Genomic DNA, 23,299 nt, shown 5'->3' on the forward strand with positions numbered 1-23,299 from the left:
AAGCCCACTATGGAAGGGCATGCCATTATGAAGTGCCCACCTATTGTCCCAGGTTTGTAAGTTGTTTAACTTGATTCCTTTAAATAACTAACTATACTAGAAGGCTAGGGGAAGCATTGGATCTTATACAGGATTGTTGATGGTCTCCATTTTGGGTTTGGTCTCCCTATATAGGGCCCTAACCCTCCAGAGGGCTACATTGGCACATGTAGGGTGTGTGTAGAGAGCCATGGGCCTCCATAGCAGTAAACACCATTCCATGGATCCCCAAATATGTTTAAAGATTGCTCGAAATTCATCTATTGGATGAGGAAGATGCACCTGGTTCACCATGCTCAGTTGGCCCCATAGTTGTACCATGCACCTTGCAGATGACCAAGGGCCTGTATATTGATGTGGCATCACTTACACCATCATCTGAGCCCTTGCATATGGTCTACAGGCATCTTCGATCTATTTGGAGACCCATGAGGTTACTTGTGTGCCCCCACACCCATTGGGAGCACCACAGGTTTATTATTTGGAGAACAAGGGGCCAACCCCTTGTCCACTACTTTTGGGAGTCTTATTCATCATTATGGCACTTATGGACTTCATCAGGCTTCTTAGAAGGCCCAATGACATGTATTATTGATCATTCGACCTCTTGAGAGGCTTATTCTTTTGTTTATGAGCTAGTTTGGTGGGCTTGTCACCAAAAGTTAGTTATTTTGCACATTATTTTATTCTAGGGGCTAATGTAGGCCTAATTAGCTAAATCGAACTCATTAGAAGTGTATAAATACAAGTGATGTGAATTCATTTTAGCATCATCACTTGGATTGGACTTGTATCTCTTTAGAGAACTTCGCTATCCTTCTTGGAGGATGAATTTTTGGAGCATGGAATGAATTTTGATGTTTGGATCATTTTCTCTTGTCTTGGAGCTTCTTGATTGGCAAAGTTTTGATGGTTGGATATACTCTTAATACATGTAATTGCAATTTAATGATATTATTTCTTTCTATTTTGGCACATACATTGTTGCATGGATTTCGCCATACTAGGGCTAATTTACTACATCCATTTATGCAAAGTTGTGGAAATTTTGCTTCTAGAATCTAGATAGTGATGCTTCATGTATGGGCCATGTATTATGAGTAAATGTTACTAGAGATGCTTCATCATTGAAATTCATCTTGATAAGCCATTTAGTTTGCAAAACGAAGTATAAATATCTCGAAGTTGCTTTTGTTGTTGCCCTAATGATAAGCGAAGTTGTCTTCGAGGCCTCCTTGACATAGAAAATCCAAAGTCCATAGTCATAACTCTACCTGACTCCAATCTCCCCAAAACGATTAGGCACTAGTCCTCCATAGGTGAATACCTCAAAGCTTATTTCTATCACCTTCCCCTCTTTTCTAGGCCTAGCCTACATAGGTCACCTAGAGAATCAATTATCTCACAATGTAGCCATCCAAACACTTCAATTTTTGGTCCACAATTGCGCTTGTGTGTCCTCAAGAAGCCCTCCAAATTTCATGAGATCACGACAGTGCGATCTTGAGATATTGCAAGCCCTAGCTTGAAGACTGACTCTTGCCCCTGGTTTCCGAAATGGCACCTTGTTTCTTGCAAGCCCATGTAAAAGGTCCTGAACCAAGAGTGAACACATAACCTGCAGTAGACTTCCGATCATCAGGGTCACCAGCCCAATCAGAATCAGTGAAACCAACCAATAGAGGAGATGCTTCAGCACTGTAATGAATCCCAAACTGAACTGTACCTCGAACATAACGAAGTATTCTTTTAGCTGCTTTCCAATGACTTTAACGTGGGTTTTGCATAAACCGAGCAACAAGGCCAACAGCAAAGGAAAGGTCAGGACGAGTATGGGTTAGATACAAAATTTTTCCTACAAGTTGACGGTATAAGGTAGCATCAACTTCAGGAGAAGTACAAGTGACTGAAAGTTTGACTCCAGACTGAAAGGGAGAACGGGCTGGCTTACAGTCTTCCATGTGAAAATGGCGTAGAATATCACAGGCATACTTGGACTGGGAAAAGGAAATACCTTCCTTGGATTGCAAGACTTGAAGACCAAGAAAATAATGTAAGTGTCCTAAGTCTGTCATTTCAAACTTCCTTTTAAGGCTAGACTTCACATGGTTTATAAGGTTGGGATCACTACCAGTCAAGATAAAATCATCAACATAAAGAACAAGGATGATAAGAGACTTGCCCACTTTCTTTGTGTAGACAGTATTGTCAGAATGACACCTAGAAGAGCCAGATTCTAAAAGAAAGTTATCCATTTTGGCATACCAAGCTCGAGGAGCTTGCTTGAGACCATAAAGGGATTTCTTAAGCCGACATACAAGGCTGGAGTCTGTTTGTATAAAGCCAATGGGTTGTTCCATATAGATTTCTTCATGCAAGTCCCCATGCAAGAAGGCGGATTTAACATCCATCTGATGGACTTCCCATTTGAAAGAGGCAACAAAGGAAAGAACAAGGCGGATAGAGTTCATTTTGGCAACAGGGGCGAAGGTTTCAGTATAGTCAATGCCTTCAACTTGTGAAAAACCCTTAGCAACAAGACGAGCTTTATGTTTATCAACTTTCCCATCTGGTCCATACTTGGTTCTGTAAACCCATTTGCATCTAACAAGTTTTTGTCCCTTTGGTAGAGGAACAAGATCCCATGTATCATTTGCCAATAATGAATGATATTCTTCATTCATAGTTGCTTCCCAATCTAGATGGCCTGAAGCTTCTGCAAAGGCGTCAGGATCATAATTCACTGAAGCTTGAGCCAGTAAAGAAGAGACTCTATCAAACTGAGAACGTGTACGTCGCTGATCTGTAGGATCACCGGCAAGATCACCTGCTGCATCCCGAGTAGCACAGACCCATTTTGGAAGCTGAGGAGCTGAAGGAGGATCCTGAGAAGGTGGGGGAGGATTTTCATCCTCGCTTTCATCATCTGAAGAAGAAATATTTTCAAAAGTAGAAGAGATAGGAAGAGGTGGCACATCCGCTGAACTAGGCTCGCAGGCCGATATATTTTCAGCAAACTTTACATCTCTTCTAATGATAACATTTTTGGACTTAAATGGAATAAGTCTATAACCTTTGACATCTTCAAAATATCCAACAAAAATACATTTTTCACTCTTAGGTTCTAAAGCTTTATGTTTCTCATCTGGAATATGGGCCCATGCTTCACTTCCAAAAACACGAAAGTGACTTACATCTGGTTTAATTGAGCTCCATGCTTCTTCTAGAGTGATATTCTTTAAAACCTTAGTAGGAGTGCGATTTATTATGTAATTTGCACAGTTAATTGCTTCTGCCCAATAATTAAGACTAAGTCCTTTAGATTGAAGCATACAATTAGCCATTTCCTTTAAGGTGCGATTCTTCCTTTCAGCAACACCATTTTGTTGTGGAGTATATGGAACAGTATGTTGATTTGAATTCCATTCTCAATGCAAAAGTTGATGAATTCGTTGTTAACATATTCTCCGCCATTATCAGATCTTAGCTTAAGAATTTGATGTCCAGTTTGTTTTTCAACAAAGGCCTTAAAGGCCAAGAACATGTTAAATACTTCACTCTTGAGTTTTAAGAAGTATACCCAAGTGCGTCTGGAGAAATCATCAATGAAAGTTAAGAAATACTTGCAACCAGAGAATGAAACAACTAGAAGTGGACCACATAAATCACTATGCACGAGCTGTAAGGGGGCTGAGGCGTGCCAAGAGGCACGTTTTTCAAAACTGTCCTGATGATGTTTTCCGAGTACACATCCAGAACAAACACCATCTCTGCAAGATACCATTGGAAGACCTGTCACCATATTTTCTTTACATAGATTCTGAAGAGAGCGATAGTTTAAGTGACCAAATCGCTCATGCCAAAGTTCGCTCACTTCATCGTTATGAGCAACAAATACTGAGGGAAGATTTGATGACCCAAAGTTGTGAAACTTATACAACCTTGTAGAATCATCAGCAATGCCAGTAGCTAAAATCTGTCTAGGATCTCTTAGGTCCTTAATTACAACATCGTGAGGTGAAAATTTAGCGATTTTACCTTCACCTGAATGAGTTATCTGATATACAGATAGAAGGTTGCAGGATAAGGTTGGAACACATAATACATCATTAAACTGACCATTGTCTATATGAACAGTTCCAGCCCCTACAACACTAAGAGATCTATCATCACCAACATATATATTTTTGGTGTTACAATCATTTAAAGAAGAAAACATGGCTTTGTTTTTAGCCATGTGATAAGAAGCTCCAGAATCAATGAGCCACTCATGAGAATGAGAAGAAGAAGATACATTTAGTGCATAGCCAGACCGAGATGCTTGACAACCACATGCAGAAAGTGTCATTCCTGAAGATGAAGTTGAAGTTGAAGAGTGCTCCAAATGGATGTTATGCTTCTTCATTGCTGCTTCCAAGGCTTCCATCTTCTTAAAGCATTTATATTCTAAGTGGCCATCTCGATTACAAAAGTTGCAATGTCTATCAGTCTTCTTCCCTTTGTTTTTATTTGTCTTATCATTTTGTTGAAATGATTTTTCATTTTGAGGCTGAGATTGCTTAGGACCCTTGTTTGGTTTAGGACCATTCCTTTTAGGATACAACTTCTTAGGATTCTTTGGATTTGGTTGCTACTGGGCGGCTAACGCTTTCTTAGAAGAGTTTCCAAGATTAAGAAGACCAAGGTGTAAGAGTTTTTCTTGTTCTCTTATTAAAGAATCACAAAAAGAATCAAAGGAAGGGGACTTGTAGTCTTGTCCTTGAGAAATGAAGGCTTCTCTTGTACAATGGAAGGTGGAAACAAACACAGAATAGGTTGGTCCCAACTTAGTAAGAATGGAATAGATAAGGTTACTATCTTCTTTCTTAACCTTAACACCTTCCAAGAGAAGTCTAAGGGTCTTGAACTTGGACAAAAAATCTTCAATGCAAGAAAAATTATTGGGGTCCAATGTAAGCAACTCATTTTCAAGTTGATGGGCTCTAAGTTCATTTTTTATTCCAAAAAACTTTAATAATCTGTTTCAATGCTTCATCAGGAGTATCAAGTTCTGCAATATGGAATCTAAGATCTGGAGAAATAGACATCCCTATCAACCCACGTGCTTGATCTTGCCTATTTTCCCATTTAGCTGCCTTATCTTCATCTTTCGGTTTGGTTTCTTGCCCGTGGCTATTCTGTAGAGACCTTTACTTCTAAGTAAATCCACAATGTAGGACCACCATTGGAAGTAGTTGGTGCTGTCAAGAGTAACTTGGCATGGACTTTCCATTTTAACAGAAACTGAAGCTATAGATGCTGAAACTAAGTGTTCCAATGGAAAGATCTCGAAAAAATAGGCTGTTTCAAAAAAAACGGTTCTGAAAACGGTTTCCAGATGAAGAAGTTATGGCTTTTTGAAGAAAATTTGATGAAGTCGCCGACGAAGTGCGGGAATGTGCGGAAATGAAAAATCCGCCCCCACAAAAAGGAGACTTGAACTCAAGACCTCTACTCTCATAAATTAGCTTTGGACCAAGTGAGCTATACAAAAAGTTTGAGAGAGAGAGAGGGGGGGTTGAAGCTTTGGGTTGCGTGATTGCTTTGAGAAAGCCCTTTTTCCCTACAAAACAAAAAACACAAAACCCAACACGGACATACAAAAAAAACGAACCTTGCGGCTCGAAGTTAGTTTTAGCCGGAAACTAAATATTTTCCTCAATGTTTCTGATTTTCCGAGATCACACTAAGGCGTAGCGGAAAAGGGCATACGCATGAGAAAAATCCTTCCTTTCTGTTTCTGATTTGCCCAGATCGCACAGAGTCGCGGGGAAAAGAGCATATGCAGAAATGAAAGGTATAGATCCGGTAAAAAAAAAAGCTAAATAAACTGAAACCGAAATAAACAGAGAGAAAATAATTGTAAACTGCAAATAAACACTGTATACCTCCAGATCTTAAAAATGACGTGGCTAGGGCTACCGGAAACCTTTTCGCGTGAAACGAACGGGGTTCCTCAATGGAGTCTGGAACAGATGCTCCCAACACAACAGAGCAGTTCTCTCGGCCCGAAAGCAGTCAAAAGCAGTAGATCTAGGAAACAGTAGTCGGATGCAGTTCTACCGGCTTCAGATTTGGATCACCAACGGACGCGGCCCTCAAATAGCTCTGATACCATGTAGGAATTTTCAGGGTAAGTTCCTCAGACAGAACACCAAAGGACACCGCTCACAAACAGATCGCAGATCAATACACCAGTACTTTTGACGTGGTTAAAACCCTCAAAGAGGGAAACAATCCACGGCCTGAGCCAACGCGGCCACTTCAGGCAATTTATTAATAAAAGAATGAAAATTTACATAAGCTTCTCTCATGGACGGTTAACCTACAAATGACCCTCCATGCTCTTTAAATAGAGATCATGGACCAATCGGGTGTTAAGCCACAGATCAAGTGTCGATAATACTGAGGAGAGAATGAACCGTCGGATCACTACATATCGTGACCGTCAGATTGTAAGTTACAAAATGTACATAGTAAAGAAACACACTTTACCTAACTCTATACTAGACCAAGTTATACTTAACTATTTCCTATGTGTCGGAATATCCTAACAACCTCACTGGGATCATTGCATTATATTTCATTGAAAATTCCTTCATTGATCACCTTCTCCCACTTGATTAGTTCAAGTATATCATTGGTTGCTAAACCCTACCCCCTTGGCCTATCCGGGGACCACTTGGTCCCATGTGGTCCCACAACTTATTGAAGCCAATTTCACAAAAACCACTTGGAAGCCAAGTTTCCACAAGGATTTTAGGAGCTAAGAATCTTCTTGACAAGTCATATACTCAAACCCTAGCTCTTAGAATTCTCCTAAGCCTTTCATCTTGCTTTCAAGGCAAGCAAGCCATATATTTGTGTCTCTCTTGTGAATAAGCTTTTATGATCACCTCTCATCCTATCATTGATCCATTCAATTTTGTGATTCAATTCGTGATCCTAAAGAGCCTTTCATCTTGCTTTCAAGGCAAGCAAGCCCTATATTTGAGCCTCTCTTGTGAATAAGCTTTTAGGATCACCTCTCATCCTATCATTGATCCATTCAATTTCGTGATCCTTACTATAACGGGTCTCCTCCGATTGGTGAAAGTTCGTAAAGAGTAGGGAGCCTTAACCGAGGTGGCAATGGGCTATTGCTCCATTGTTACCCTTGACCTAGTGGTAGCCCTTCAAGGATCCCCTTTTAGGACCCCTGCAAGTTTGAGCGGTAACGAACTCTACAACCACAACTTAATTAATTTATAGGAGACAAGTTAGCAGGTCATTTAACCTACTCAGAAGTGGGGGTAGTAAATGATCATACTACGAATCTTGGAGGAAGGGATGGAGTATGCCCATCTCACCAAAACAACCATGCAATGGAAACACACATACTTATGGGTCCTGTCTCACTAAAATGTTGATATGCACCATACCATTATTATCATCATCTATAAAATGTAAAGAAAAGTGATTAATAAAGTGAAGCCCATGACCCCCAAAGGTGGCAAGCTACTAAAATGTATGGGTGCTTGTTGCAACTACTAATGTTGTTGTAATGGACAAGGTTCATATACGGAGCAAAATATTCGGAATATCTGCCATATGTAACCATCCATTATAGGACAAGTAATATATTTATATAACAATGTTGAATGTATAAGAGATATCATATGAGATGACATGCTTACAAAATGAGGGCCTACTTATATACCTAGGTACATGCCCCTGAATGGTTACGTCCTTTAAGACATGCCTCTTTAATATCTAATCATTATTAACTATTAATTATTGATTATTTATATTCATAACATTGCTTTCCCCTTTAGAAAATCTTTGTCCTCAATGCTTATTGATGACAATGCTTGATATATTTTTCTATCTCGTAATGTCTTCTCGTCTTTCTCAATCCTCGGAACTGACATCTTTGATGAAACCAGACAATATGAACTTTTGAGTGTGGTACAAAATTGTCTTATTGTGAAATGATCTAACTATCACAAATTAATCTTCTGTTGAAACTTGCGATTACCGTAAACTAGGGATGAATTGTTATCATAAGACTAGATTATGGTGACATCGATACTCTTGGGAACATAAGTCACTTGTTTCTAATCTACCTGACAACGATATGTAGACTGGTTGAGATGTCTGCTTTTGTGATTTGGATGTCAATAAGGAGTTCTTGTGGTCTGATTTCCCCTTAACCTGTTGTGGCTATTTCTTGATTTACTTGAGGTAACTGACTTCACGTACAGAAATCGCTTGATTATTCGTTAGATCTTCACTTGAAATTTCTGTCGTTTGAACTACAACATCTGAGAATGTCTTCACTTCAATTGGATTGGGATCTTTTTGAATCGTGATATTATCTTAATTAGTGTTTGTTCCATTTTCTTTAACTTGGAATGTTATGTTTGAAGACTTCGAGGCTTCTTTCTTTATAGTATATGTTAATTTTGGATCCATACCTTATTTGTATTTGATATTATTAATTAACTCATAACAACAGTTTTTTATAACTTACTCTTAACCCTCTTATTAATTTATGGAGTATTCTTAATATTAATTTATAATAGTAAATAATTTCAATCTCCCTTGTAGAATATTTTGAAACTTGCGCTTGACCTCTTTGTACCCTTTTGTTTTAATTATATAACTATTTTATTAATTCTTGTAACTTATTCACCCCCCCAACCCCCTTAAAACTTTATTATGATCTAATATTATATCCTAACAACTATTTTTATAAAAGCTTATTCTTATTCCCCTTATTAATTTGCTTCACTATATTACTATTACTGGTGCTCCTAAAACCAATTTATAACTAAATTTATAATATTAAATAGAATCTATAACTAATTTATATTATCAAATAATTTATAAATAGATTTAAAATATCAAATAATTCCTTTTTAGGATTTCTATTTACCTGTTTAACTAATCTCCAACGGTTAGTTCTCAACGGCTAGTTTTCACGGTTGACCCTAGAAAATGATGCATTCTTACTATTTATTCATGAAGATTGTATGATTTTTTCCACCTTGTCCTAAGGATGAACCACATTAGTTGCTTCGAAATGTCAACCAAATCCTAAAAATGTGATTAATCCGAAAGACATTTATCTACATTATGGATCACAAAAGTCTCAGATCTAACAAGTTCTAATTTGTTTTTCAACGATTTCTTATCATTTTTTAGTTTCTTAATTAGAGTGAGTAGACTTTGATTATGATTTCTGAGACGTAAAAGTTCTTCAGTTTCCAATTCATCAATCTTATTTTCAGCGTTTTGACATTCAAGCTTTTCATTTTTTAAACCTCTATTTTGTTTTAATAACTTTTGGTTAAGACTTTTTAATCGTAAATTTTACTCTTCCTTCTCTGGTAGATTCTTGTTGAATTTCTTCTAGAGACATTCCTTTTCTTGTTCTAATTTTTTCTTTATAGCTTTACATTTCTTGACTTGTGTAAGTAGTTTCTAATTGTGATCTTTTAAGCGAAAAAATTCTTCATTTTTATCTATAGTAACTTCATTAAATTCTTGTCGTGTCTTGGATATTGACTATTGACTATCTTGACTGATTATCTTTGATATATTGTTAAGGTCTGTTGAAAATGTAACTATGGTTGGTCTTCATAATTGCTATTGTACTTTATCATTATGTATTTATTGTAAAATTGAAAAAGAAGAAAAGGAAAATTATTTTGACGCATGGGTTTCATGTTCCTTTTTTTATTTATTAGGTCAAAGTCTCCATTGTAGGCTTCTAGGCTTTTCTTGAGTCATAAGAGTCATTGTCATATTTATTAGACCCTTCTTGGGTTTTTGTATCACGTAAAGAAAAATTATTTTGAGTCAAACCAGTCATATTTCACCTCCTCACAAGTCTGCTCGGTAGTGATGAAGTCGGCCCAATTTGGGGCAATTCAACCCTGTGGAAGCAGTATAAATAGAAGGAGAATTCGACCTATTTGGCATTCATCCATCAACAAGTTTGATTTGCAGTGCAGGAAGAGAAAAGGAAGTGTGAACTCAAGGACAAGAAGGTCAAATCAAAGGAAGGACAAAAATCAAAGTTTTGGGCATCTTCTCTCTCACACGTGTGAGTTTTCTATGGTTTTTGTGCAAGTTGCAGGGGCCAAAATTTCTGCAGTAACTGCAGGTTCAGATTTTCTAAGTTGCAGGGGGGTCGAAATTTCAGATTGAAGCAGTTTTGAAGGAAGTGACTCTTGTTGACTTTGACAGTGTTTGTCTACTTGGAAGGAGGGTTGACTTGGTGATTGGAGGAGGTCTTTGTCTTGGTCAAAAGGTCTTGGATTGTCTCACTTTGACTTGGTTTTATTATAGAAGAAGAGTTTGACTAGGTTTTCCCCTAGGAGAGGGGTTTTTCCTTGGCTAAGTGCCTACATCTTGTGTCTCTTGTTCTTGTGATCTTCATGCATTTTTTATTTGGTAATTGCTTGATGAAAGATAACATAATAAAGAAGTAAAGAAGCCAACACAAATCAAAAGTAATTATCAAGAAAAGAGGAATCAAAACCCTAATAACTACATTGATTTCTCAACATGGTATTAGAGCTAAGGTGAAGGAAGGACTATTTTAAGATCACTTTGTTGACTATCATTTGGAGGAAGGAAAGCACCCTTGCAAGGAAGATCTCTCTCATCAATGGCAAGCTATATGAAGATGGGACTCAAGACCCTTAAAGAACTCTTGAAAGAAGCAAGAAGCTTTTGTATCAAGATCATCTACAATCTATCTAGGAGAGTCAAAAATGGAGGATTCATAGTTGCACTTACAAGTACATTTGATGATGACAATGCTTGGATCATTGATAGTGGAGCCTCAAGACACATGACAGGAGAAAGTGGACAACTTCAAACCTTATCAAAAGGATCATCATCTCATTCAATGGAGCTTGGAGACAACAATAGCTATGCAGTCAAAGGTCTTGGATCTACTTCATTGAGACTAGAAGATGGTGGAAAGTTTCATCTCAACAACATTCTCTATGTCCCAAGTTTGAAAAAGAATTTACTTTCTATTTCTTGTCTAGAAGATAAAGGAGATAGGATTTTCTTTGTAGATGGAAAAGTTCTTGTTTGGGGAAGGGACTCTAATATTGAAAAAGCTAGGGTTATTGGGATTCATGAGGGAAGGTTGTATAGACTTCTAACACCTCCTCAAGCTCTTGTTCACATGGATATTAGTCCCTTTGAACTTTGGCATAGAAGGTATGGACACCTTCATTATAAAATATTTCCCTCTCTAAGTCAAATGGTAAAAGGCATCCCCAGCTTAAAGGAGGATCATGAAGGAGTATGTAAGGGATGTGCTTTAGGGAAGAATACAAGGAAACCATTTTCAAGCAACGACACCACGTCTAAGGAAGTATTAGACCTCATTCACTCCAATGTGTGTGGACCAATGGTTGATAAATCACAGGGAGGCCATCTATATTATGTGACCTTCATTGATGATCACTCTAGGAAGACTTGAATTTATCTTCTCAAATCTAAGGATGAAGTTTTTGAAAAGTTCAGAAAATTCAAGTTAGAAGTGGAGATTTTAACAAAAAGAAAGATAAAGACTCTCAGATTCGACAATGGTGGTGAATATACATCTACGGAACTCATAGCCTTTTGTAAGTAAGTAGATATTATGAGGGAGCTTATAGTTCCCTATAATTTGGAACAAAATAGAGTAGCAGAGAGGAAGAATAACACCATTAGAGAATGCATAAGAACTATGATATATGACCAAGACCTTCCAAAATTCTTATGGGGAAAAGCAGCTATAGCCTATGACAACAATATACATACAAAATTTTAGTCCTCGTAGAATTCTTCAAAATATGACACTGGAAGAAGCATTCCCAGGAAAGAAGCCATATGTAGATCATCTTCGTACCTTTGGATGCATTGCCTACATTCATATTCCTAAAGATAAGAGAAAGAAGCTAGATTCTACTAGTATGAAGGGTATCTTTGTCGGTTATAGTCTTTCATCAAAGGTTTATACGATCTACATAAAGGAAGATCGTCAAATTGTAGTTAGCAGAGATGTCATATTTGATGAAAGCTTTACACACAAAAAGTCCAAAAATATTCTCGTTGAATCTGATGAAGAAGAAATTCCACTCTTTGATGAAGAAAAGCAACATGATGAAGCACCCACAAATCAAGAAGAAGAAGGACCAAGTGAACCTATTCAACCTACAATCATTCCCGAAGAAAACAAGAGACTAGCTTAGTTAAGAGCCACACTTGAAGATGTCGAAGTACATGGAGCAATAAAAGGTACTTTTACACAAAGCAAGAAACCAAAGAGGTACTCTAGATATGCAGCTTATATGACGAAACTATTTCTTTACCAACTACTATGGGATGGAACATCCACTAGATGGATGTCAAAACAACTTTCTTGAATGGAACCATAGATGAAGAAGTGTACATTGAACAACCGAAAGGTTTTGAGATACATAGCAAGGAATCTCACATCTGCAAGTTGAAGAAAGCTCTATATGGCTTGAAACAAGCACCTAGAGCTTGGTATGCTAGAATGGATGCCTATCTTCTAAGGATTGGATTTGTCAAAAGCTCTGCAAACTCAAACCTCTACATCAAAGTAGTAAAGAATGAAATCGTCATTATTCTGTTATATGTGGATGATTTACTTCTTACATGTGTGGAGCATAGAATTCAAGAATGTAAGATGTTGGGAGCAGAATTTGAAATGAAAGATCTAGGACTTATGCATTACTATTTGGGCTTGGAAGTTTGGCAGAAACCTAGAGAAATTTATCTTGGTTAAGGAAAATATATCATCAAGATTCTACAAAAGTTTGGTATGATGGATTCCAAGCCTATGACAACTCCAATGATCACCAACTTAAAGAAATTCAGAAGTTCAGACTCTAGCCTCGTTCACCCCACATGTTATCGTCAATTGGTCGGCTTGTTGATGTATCCGGTGAATACTAGACCTAATATATGTTATGTAGTGAATGTTCTAAGTCAATTTCAGTTGGAGCCACGTCATGATCATTGGATAGTTGCCAAGCATATCTTGAGGTATTTGTGTGGGACTATTCATCACTATCTAAAGTATGATGGAAAAGAAATTTGATTAACAAGTTTCACCAATTCTGATGGGGTGGCAATGAGACGGATGGAAGAAGCACTACTGGCGGTTGTTTTAGTATGGGATCCGCGATGATTTCTTGGATAACTTGTAAACAAGATTTGGTTGCTTTAAGTAGTGTTGAGGCTGAATATGTTGTTGCTTGTGAAGTTGGAAAAGAAGTGGTTTGGCTAAGGAAGCTTCTATCAGATTTGTTTGGAGGGCCCTTGGATCCCACAATTATAAATTGTGATAACCAAAGCAGCATCAAAATGTTTGAAGACCCTGTGTTCCATGTTAGGACTAAACATATTAATAATAAGTACCACTATATTAGAATCTTGGTACAGGATGGGGTCGTGAAGCTACAATACATTCCGACAGAGGAACAACTAGTTGATGTGTTGATGAAATCTCTCCCCAACATGAAGTTTGATATTTTAGAAACATGCTTGGATTAGTGAATATCTCTTATTTGGTTGAGAGGGAGAGATGATTACCATAAAACTGCATGTATGATGGTACTTGGGAGGGCATCTGAGCCTGGTTGGTGTTGAGATCTCAGTTACAGTTTGGACTTGATGATGTCTAGATCCCAATGTGGGAGGGTATCTTGGTCTTATGGAGCTCCATTTTAGTGTTTAAGCTTGATGATACCTATATCCATGTGAGGGTTGGTGTCTTGGCATGGAGGCCTAGATGGTATCTATATCCAACTGGATTGATACCAGGGTTATAGCTTGATGGTATCTATAGTGGCAAGTTGCCTTGATTCCACCTTAGTCCCTGTTGGGAGGAAGCCTTGGTAGTTATGGTATCCCTAGCATTGCATATGCTAATACTCTTTTGTGAACATGTCAATTTGAGTTCATCCTTGTACTTGTTTGTACAATTATGAATACCTCCCTAGTTAAGAGGGAGTGTTGAAAATGTAAATATGGCCGATCTTCATAATTGCTATTGTACTTCACCATTATGTATTTATTGTAAAATTGAAAAAGAAGGAAAATAAAATTATTTTGAAGCATTTGTTTCATGTTCCTTTTTCTTATTTATTAAGTCAAAGCCTCCATTGTAGGCTTCTAGGGTTTTCTTGAGTCATAAGAGTAATTGTCATATTTATTAGACCCTTCTTGGGCTTTTGTATCATGTAAACAAATTTTATTTTGAGCCAAAACAGTGATATTTCACCTCCTCACCAAGTCGGCCCTGCCTTGATGAAGTCAGCCCAATTTGGGACAACTTGACCATGTGGAAGTAGTATAAATAGAAGACGAATTTGACCTATTTGGCATCCATCCATCAACAAGTTCAATCTGTAGTGCAAGAAGAGAAAAAGAAGTGTGAAGTCAAGGACAAGAAGGTCAAATCAAAGGAAGGACAAAAATCGAAGCTTTGGGGCATCTTTTCTCTCACACGTGAGAGTTTTCTAGGGTTTCTGGGCAAGTTGCAGGGGCCAAAATTTCTGAAGCAATTGCAGATCTGAAATTTTGAGTTGCAGGAGGGCCGAAATTTCAAATTGAAGCAGTTTTGAAGAAAGTGACTCTTGTTGACTTTGACAGTGTTTGTCTACTTGGAAGGAGGGTTGACTTGGAGATTGGAGGAGGTATTTGTCTTGGTCAAAAGGTCTCGGATTGTCTCACTTTGATTTGGTTCGATTATAGAAGAAGAAGCGTTTGACTGGGTTTTCCCCTTGGAGGGGTTTTTCCCTAAGTGCCTACATCTTATGTCTCTTGTTCTTGTGATCGTCATGCATTTTTAATTTGGTAATTGCCAAAGGGAAGATAACATACTAAAGAAGTAAAGAAGGCAACACAAATCACAAGTAATTATCAAGAAAAGAGGAATCAAAACCCTAATAACTACATACATTGATTTCTCAACAACGTCCTTGGATGAAGGTAATATCGAATTATTGTAATGTCCTAACCCTCTTTTTATCGAGAAAAGTTCAAAACTTCTTTTTTGTGTTTAATATGAAAGTACATTCATAATGATCAACTGTCACTTGTAAATAATTAATTACATACTCTTTCTTGCCAAAAATATCTTCTCCTTCATCTACATTTGGCTCTAGAATTGGTAACTAATTCACCAAATTAATATTAATGTAATTTTCTTTATTGCTTGCGCTAATAACTATATTAATCTCTTTCCCTTGGATACTCCATTTTAATGTAAATAAACTATGATCTATCACTAAAAGACTATTATAAGAAAATATTCCTTCATTTCTAGATTATAATCCATCGTTTTTTCTTCAATGACTGACTCTATTTTGTGCAGTGTTGTTAAAATCGCGATAAAATCGCGATTTTATCGGAAAATCGCGATTTTTTCATCTTGCCGATCAAATCGCGATTTTTATACGAAAAAATCGCCTACTTTTTTTTTGCCGATTTTTACTGAAAAAATCGCGCTTTTTTCAAAAAAATCGCGATTTTTTCGAAAAAAACGCGATTTTTAACGAAAAAATCGTGGGGGATCAGGACAGCATAGTTTTATAACTTTTTTTGGGTTTTTTCATGCAATGTTTTTTGAAAGAAACAAATAATTTTTGAGTGGGGTAGCTTAATGATCAAGTCTAGGCCCTAGTATGGATATGCTATTCATGGTAATGTTAAATTCTTAAAGTAAAAGTGACATTCTCCTTAATCTTCATTTTCATCCTTTTACTTAAATTTTTAACATTACCATGAAATGACTCAGGATGTTTGAGAGTGGTTCCAACCTCATTGGATTTCATATGGAGAAAGTAGAATTTTAGATTTCATTTAAAATCCAGCAGACTTATCAGTTTTTCAGGATTTCAGGATTGGGAGATTGTAATGTTTCCAGGTGACACCACCTGCCCGGGCTACCCTGCCACCAGTAGAGGACGTGGTCTACCTCCTATAGCTCCTACTTCTAGTTCTTCAACGTCTAGATCACATCAGACTCCACTGCCATTTCCACCTGCACGGGCACCAGCATCTACATCTAGAGGGAAAGGGAAAGCTGTGGCATTTTCTCGCAAGAGGGGCAGAGGAAATCAATAGGATTAGACTTTCATTTTATTGTATATGACATTATGACATGATGAGATACATTATCATATTTTTTGCTGATATTTTGAGGCTGAGTTGGGACTTACTATTCAGGACATGATTCAATGTTATGTGTGATTTTAGCGCTAGAAATGATATTAAACATCTTATATATTAGTTTTTTTATCATATTTATGTGTCAATGTATTTATTTTATGTTGTAGATGATTTAGATATTAAAAAAATTGAAAAAAAATGAAAAAAAATGAATATTTTTGTGCCAAACGATTTTTTCCGCTTTTTTCCGATTTTTTCCCGATTTTAACGATTTTTTCCGCTTTTTTCCGGCGCCGATTAAATCTCGATCGCGATGTGTGCAACACTGATTTTGTGTTCGACGAGAGACCCACTTGCTTGGTGCTTTTCCTCTTTTCTCCTTCAATTGAAGTGAGATTTATTATTATATATTTTTTAATTGTTTTGGATTCCACTTTTATCTTTCTTTAATATTGTTCTATATATACTATAACATATTAATTATAATAGCTAATAATAATTGATTTACTATATTAACCTATGTTGCAGAGTTTCTGGTACTTCGGGTACGAGGGAACAAGTATCCAGCACAGCTAGAAGCTTTGCCCAAATTTCCAGGAAACGTCAAATTGGGAGCAGCAATAATATAATATAGTAAAATTTAATATATATTAAAAATAAAAATAAAATAATTAACTTATTTCCATCCAAAACTTGCAAATCAAAATCCATCTTGCAAAGAAATATGCAAAAGATGGAACTTTGAAACACTGCCAAAAAATCAAAATATTAATCCATCAATGGTTTGCCAATCAAATTCCTTCCCAGCAAAGAAACATGTGGAACTCCCAAACCGGAAAAAAGGTTGTTATTCCTAGATTATTATGTGATTTCATGCAATGTTATATTATATTCAACTTCGAAATTCAAGTTTGGAAATTTATAAAATGAAATTAACACACACACTTATCTTTCTCTTTCTAACCATCATTGTAATTCACTGAATCTTATCATTAAATCTTCAAGATAGGCTTCAAGAGAGTAGACTTATTTGCAATTGTTGAAATTCAAGATTTGCAACAAAAGCTTCCAAGGAATGACATGCAACTGTCTATATTTTGATGAAACCTTTGCTACCTCTCCGTCTCTGTAACTTTGCAGAGTTCATGAAGTCTATCCCCTTGACCTGGCATGTATCACTTTGAAAATAAATAAATGGTACTTTCCCTCCTCAAAATAAGTACCCGAAACATCAAAATATGCTCAAAATAAGTACCCGAAACGTCAAAATCTGTTGCATTGAAGCTCCTGAAAAGCTCCTAAGTACCCATTGAAGCTCCCGACAATTTTGAAGCGTTTCCTACCAACTCCCAAGCTCCCAGGAGTAGGGGAGCGTGGGATACGTGCACTCCAATGCTTGGGAGGTACCCTTGTAACTATGATGTTAACATTAAATTTCTATATTAATAATCAAACTATCAATTATATTTATACTAATTATAGCTATAAAATATATAAATTATAAACTAATTATATATTACTATATTATAAAAGTTATTTATAAAACTATATACCTACAAGCCGAACTGGATGATGTCAGACGGGGAAACAGCATGCTCACAGAGTCAAGTTTTCTACGTGAGAGGAGTCAAGACGACTTGCAGGTTGTGGAACGAACAAACAACAGGCTGAGACAAAGCCCTAATAACTACATACACTGATTTCTCAACAAAGTCCTTGGATGAAGGTACTATCGAATTGGACTTTACTGTAATATCCTAAAGTGTCACCTTCTTTTTATCAAGAAAATCTAAAAACTTATTTTTTGTGTTTAATATGAAAGTACCCAATTCTTCAAACCAGGGTAAACCGAGAATTATGTTGATTTCCTTTTCATATATTGTTACAACTGAATTGAGATATACATTCATAATGATCAACTCACTTGTAAATAATTAATTACATACTCTTTCTTGCCAAAAATACCTTCACCTATATTTGGCTTTGGAATTGACAACTACACAAAATTAATATTAATGTAATTTTCTTTGTCGTTTGCGCTAATAACGATATTAATCTCTTTCCCTTGAATACTCCATTTTAATGTAAATAAACTACGATCTATGATTGGAAGACTATTATGAGAAAATGTTCCTTCATTTCTGGATTATAATCCATCCTTTTTTCTTCAGTGGTTAACTCTATTTTGTGTTCGACAAGAGACCCACTTCTTTTTTCCCGGGGAAAAATTGTAATACAAGAGACCCACTTGTTTGGTGCTTTTCCTCTTTTCTCCTTCAATTGAAGTGAGATTTATTATTATTATTATTATTATTATTTAATTGTTTTGGATTCTACTACTATCTTTTTTTTTTATTATTCTATATATATTGTAACATACTAATTGTAATAGCTAATAACAATAATAACAATTGATTTACTATATTAACATTAAGTTACTATATTAACAATTAAACTACATAACCATACAATTATATTCTATATTAATTATAACTATAAAATATATAAATTATAAACTAATTATAATTTACTATATTATAAAAATTATTTATAAAACTATATACCTATAGGTCGAACCGAATGATGTCAATCGGGGAAATAGCATGACCACAGAGCCGAGACAACTTGCAGGTTGTGGAACAGACAAACAACACGCTGAGACAAGTGGACCAAGGGTTGGAACAAATGTAGTCTCAAGTCGATATGAATGAATCGAAGTCTTAGGAAACAAGGTTATGACGGGGATTGTTAGCGGCAGAGCGAGTCAGAAGTGTCGTCAATGTTGCACGAGAAACGAGGTCTCGGTCGGATGAATACAGGAAGTGTTGAAAATTGTAACTAAGTTCGGTCTTCATAATGACATGTAATTATGATTTTATGTAAGAAAAATGATATTATTATATTGAATTGCTTCGTGCGTTTCATTAGCAAGGGATTTTGTTTTTGAGTCAAGACACCCATTGAGAGTCTTTGGGATTTATTTGTCATCTAGTCATAAAATGTACGAGTCATTGTCATGTAAATGAAGTCATGTTACACTTTGTAAAAGTGTAAATATTGTCTATGTAAAGTATCCTCCAAGAACTTATAACATAACCTCTTCAAGTCGGCCTACAAACGATGAAGAAGCTGCTAGATAAAGTCGACCTAACTCCAGCTGTCAAGTCGGCCTAAAGGTCAAGTGAAGAAGTGTATAAATAGCCCAACTCGGCCTCATTTGGTGACATACAATTCGGACAAGAAGTTCAATCTGAATTCGGTCTAGACAGAAGTGCGAAGAGAGGGTAAAAAGGAGTATGAAGGAGCAGCAAAAGAAGTGTGCAGTTTCTTTTGGAAGACTATCTTTTGGGTATAGCGAAGTTTCTTCTGGGCAGTGTGAAGTTAGGGCAGTGAAGCTTCTTCTGGGGCAGCAAGAGAAGGAATCTTCTGGGTGATTGAAGTAGAGACCGATTTTCTCTAGAAAAGACCTAGAGACTGAGTTTCTCTAGAGAAGACCTAGAGATTGAGATTTTCTATAGAAGTTGAGAAGAAGCAGTAGAAAAGATAGAGACCAAGTTTCTCAAGAAGGAGCCGAGGAGAAGCAGTTCTAGATCAGAAGGAAAGACAAAGGAAGTAAGAGGCAAAGCATCAAGGTTGGTGACAAGCTTCTTGAGAGGATACTATAGTCAAGGGTCTGTGTCATGGTCTTGGTACTTATCAATTGAAGATCTAGAAGAAGAATTGTAATTGGTTTTTCCTCTCAAGAGGTGAGAGGTTTTGGCCCTGGCTAGAGAAGCCTACATACTGTGTCACTTGTCTTTTATTATGCATTTTGGTAATTGTCTTGATGAAAGAACACATTAATAAGCTAACGAAGAAAAGACTATAAGATAAGAAGTAAAAGTGCATCACAAGCAATTATCAAGCAGAGAAATTGTTAACTTTGAAAGCCCTAGATTTCTCAACAGGAAGGTTGTGGGGTACTTAACACAGTGGAGGGCAGGGGGATAAGAAGTTAGAGGAGGACGGGGAGATAAGGAGTCAATGGAGGCAGCGGGGAAAGTTAGACAGCAACTGAGCATAGATTGAGGCGGGTCGGGCTAGTAGTAGTGGCAAAAAGCTAATATGTACGGTGGCACACAAAGGCACAAGACCGTAGCGGAGGCGTTGTCGATTGTGGAGAAAATCAAGTGGTGGCAGCTACAAACAGTCGCAAGTCGATTTTGATTATATATATATATATATATATATATATATATATAATCTTTGAATTTTTTTTTAGATTCTCTTTTTAAATATATATACTCTCCTTTTTTTAATTACATATTTTTTTTAACTTGATTTTTCTTTTTCTTTTTAAATTTATATATTATTTTTCCCTTTTCTTAATATATTTATGTTTTTTATTAAATGGCCACAAGCCTAAGTGTAGACAAAAACGGAGAACCTCCAGGAAAAATATGTGGCTAAAAGTCTCAATCACAAAGACAACGAACTTGATGAAAAGGTTGATGGCCAAAGGCCAGATCAAACTGGCTCTAATACCAACGTAACGAACAGGGTTCGTATATGCAGCGGAATATTCAGAATATCTGAAATATGTAAACATCCGTTATAAGACAAGTAATATATTTATATAAGAATGTTGAATGTACAAGAGATATCATGTGAGATGACATGTTTAGAAATGAGGACCCGCTTATATACCTAGGCAGGTGCCCCTTGATGAACGGTTATGTCCTTTAAAGTTTAAGACATGCCTCTTTAGTATCTAATCATTATTAACTATTATTATTGATTATTTATGTTCATAACAATTCACATCCCAAATTAATTGACCACTTGCTAATGAACTCACAGAAGTAAACTGAATACACCAATTGCAGATAGAAGAGGGGATATCTTTCCAAATACAATCATGTTTGGAATGAAGACGAAAGATAAAGAAATACATCCATGTTCCAAGCAAAGGATAAAGCCTATATCCCGCTTGAAAAAAAAAATATTTAAAAAGATTGCATGTATAAATGAAATAAATTACAACCATACCATTCTGTCAATTTGATTGATAACATTCGCATAGTGTAAAGACAGGCCAGCTTTACCCAGCCTCTGTGGACTTCCAAGTGAACCCTTCTTGTTCACAGATTTCTTGTTTTCTATGGCTTGCTCACAAAGAACAAAACACAGTTAGAGAAACCAAATGCATGGTTGGTACAAATGGATGCTTTATTCCTACAGCAACAATGATTAAAACTGATACAGCAAATCTCCAGAGGCCTATAAAGTTTAAACCACTTATGTAACTCAGGGGATTACTGCTAAAAAATCCAAAATGCCAAGGATTTCGGCAAATATTCACACAATCTCAATAAAGCATAGCAAACTTCAACATATTTACATTTGTTCTGATTAATAAAAGTTTATGCTGAATCATAGGAAAACCTTCACACAATGAATCAAATCTGTTTTCTCTTCCTATCACATTTCTTTTTCATTTGTTCTTCCTTCCCCAAGTTTCAACACCTTGAATTTTGAAGATATTATGTATGTTATTACCAAAATGTGCTCGAGGCTTAGATATTATCAGGACATGTAAACAGAAAGCTTCAAGCAGATTATTAAGAATTACAATAAAATTCTAATCTTTAATATCAACTGTTTTTATCTCATGCAAAAATATTCAATAATCTGATTCAGATAGAAAGTAATTACATCAAAAGCATAAACTTCAAGAAAACCTAATAACATAAGTTCAGTAGAACTCTGGCCCCTGAAAAGAGAAAAGAAGAGTTTCCAACTGAACAGAAGATATCTTAAAAATCCTGAGATCACAAAGAGATGCAAGACAAAACATTTTGAAAATACAGTTGATCGTCCTCAGAAACTTGGTCTATATTGACAGGAGATTATTAGGTACCATTCTGAACACAAGATGAGTTGCCAACTGAACAGAGAATACCTTAGAACTCCTGAGGTGACAAAGTGGTGCAAGAGAAGACATTTTAAAAATACATTTTATTGTCCTCAGAAGTTGGTCTAGATTGACAGGAGAATATTAGGTACCATTCTGGACACAAATTACAGTGACAATCATTCAATGAGTACTCACAATACTGAGGGTATGACACCGGGGAAGATGATGTACTAATACCTATATCTCGAGATCTTTCTCTGATTGGCAGGAAATTGAGATATGCTCATTAAGCTACACAATGAAGGAAAACATAATTTCTTCCTTGAGGAAAACAGTATATAAAGTAAAGACTAAGGAGTTTAGCCCCTAAATTGTGAAGAAGAAGAATATTACTTTCTGCATGATGCCACATTACCACCGTTTCTGAATTTCAAGATTGGAGACTGAAATAGCGTACGAGCAGAGATCCAATGTATTCAGTGAAACCTACTCTCCTTTATCTTTGCTTGGTATAGCAGAAGAAAGTGTAAAGGGAGTTGCCCGAGTACCAAACCGAGTAGCAGTATCTCCCTCTGATCTTGTGGTAGATGGGATACTCAGGTGGCGGTATCTCCCTTTGATCTCATGGTAGATGGGACACTGGAAAATCAGATACAAGTGGCATCAATATTGGGTTTATGATAGCCCACCGAACTGAGCAAGGGAGACCTTGGGGGCATGCCTCCAATGACTATGTCTGAATGGAGGTCAGAAGATAACACCATCCCTCAGCTCAATAAAGTCCTCAACGTTACAGGGCATCTTCAAGCCAAGGCCCCCCAAAGACGCAATCCAAGTGACCTAGATATAAAGTCTATAAATATTGTCTATAAAAGCCCAACTTAGGTTCTGCTTGGACAGTAGAAGGTGACCTGGCATGTATAGGGAGTATGTGAAAGGGGTAAGACAGTTTAGAGAGATGGCCATTGACTTAAATAACCAAGGGACCTTTGAAAAACAATATTGAATGGACCCTCAGGGGTCAACCAAGGCAATGGCCTTCAAAGAACAAAGCGTCAAATAGGGATACCTACCTTGCCTTGAGATTGAGTCTCCAAAAATCCCAACTATATGAAGGAATAAGACTAGTAA

General features: G+C 36.6%; 1 protein-coding gene across 3 annotated transcripts in view; it reads right to left on the minus strand.

Moving 5' to 3' along the window:
• The window catches only part of LOC149228178 (protein PSK SIMULATOR 1-like), a 242,561-nt gene that overhangs the window by 43,572 nt on the left and 175,690 nt on the right, over nt 1-23,299 (minus strand). For 2 of the 3 annotated variants that reach the window (XM_089378084.1, XM_089378085.1), the window contains one exon: nt 21,301-21,416. In XM_089378084.1, the coding sequence (XP_089234210.1) occupies nt 21,301-21,416 (116 nt within the window). The remainder of the gene's footprint in view (nt 1-21,300; nt 21,417-23,299) is intronic. The other variant, XM_089378086.1, reaches the window with a different exon arrangement.

Source organism: Pinus tabuliformis, chromosome J (assembly GCF_031772625.1).
Source record: "Pinus tabuliformis cultivar Carrire ecotype Pingquan chromosome J, CPIR1, whole genome shotgun sequence".
NCBI lineage: Eukaryota > Viridiplantae > Streptophyta > Pinopsida > Pinales > Pinaceae > Pinus > Pinus tabuliformis.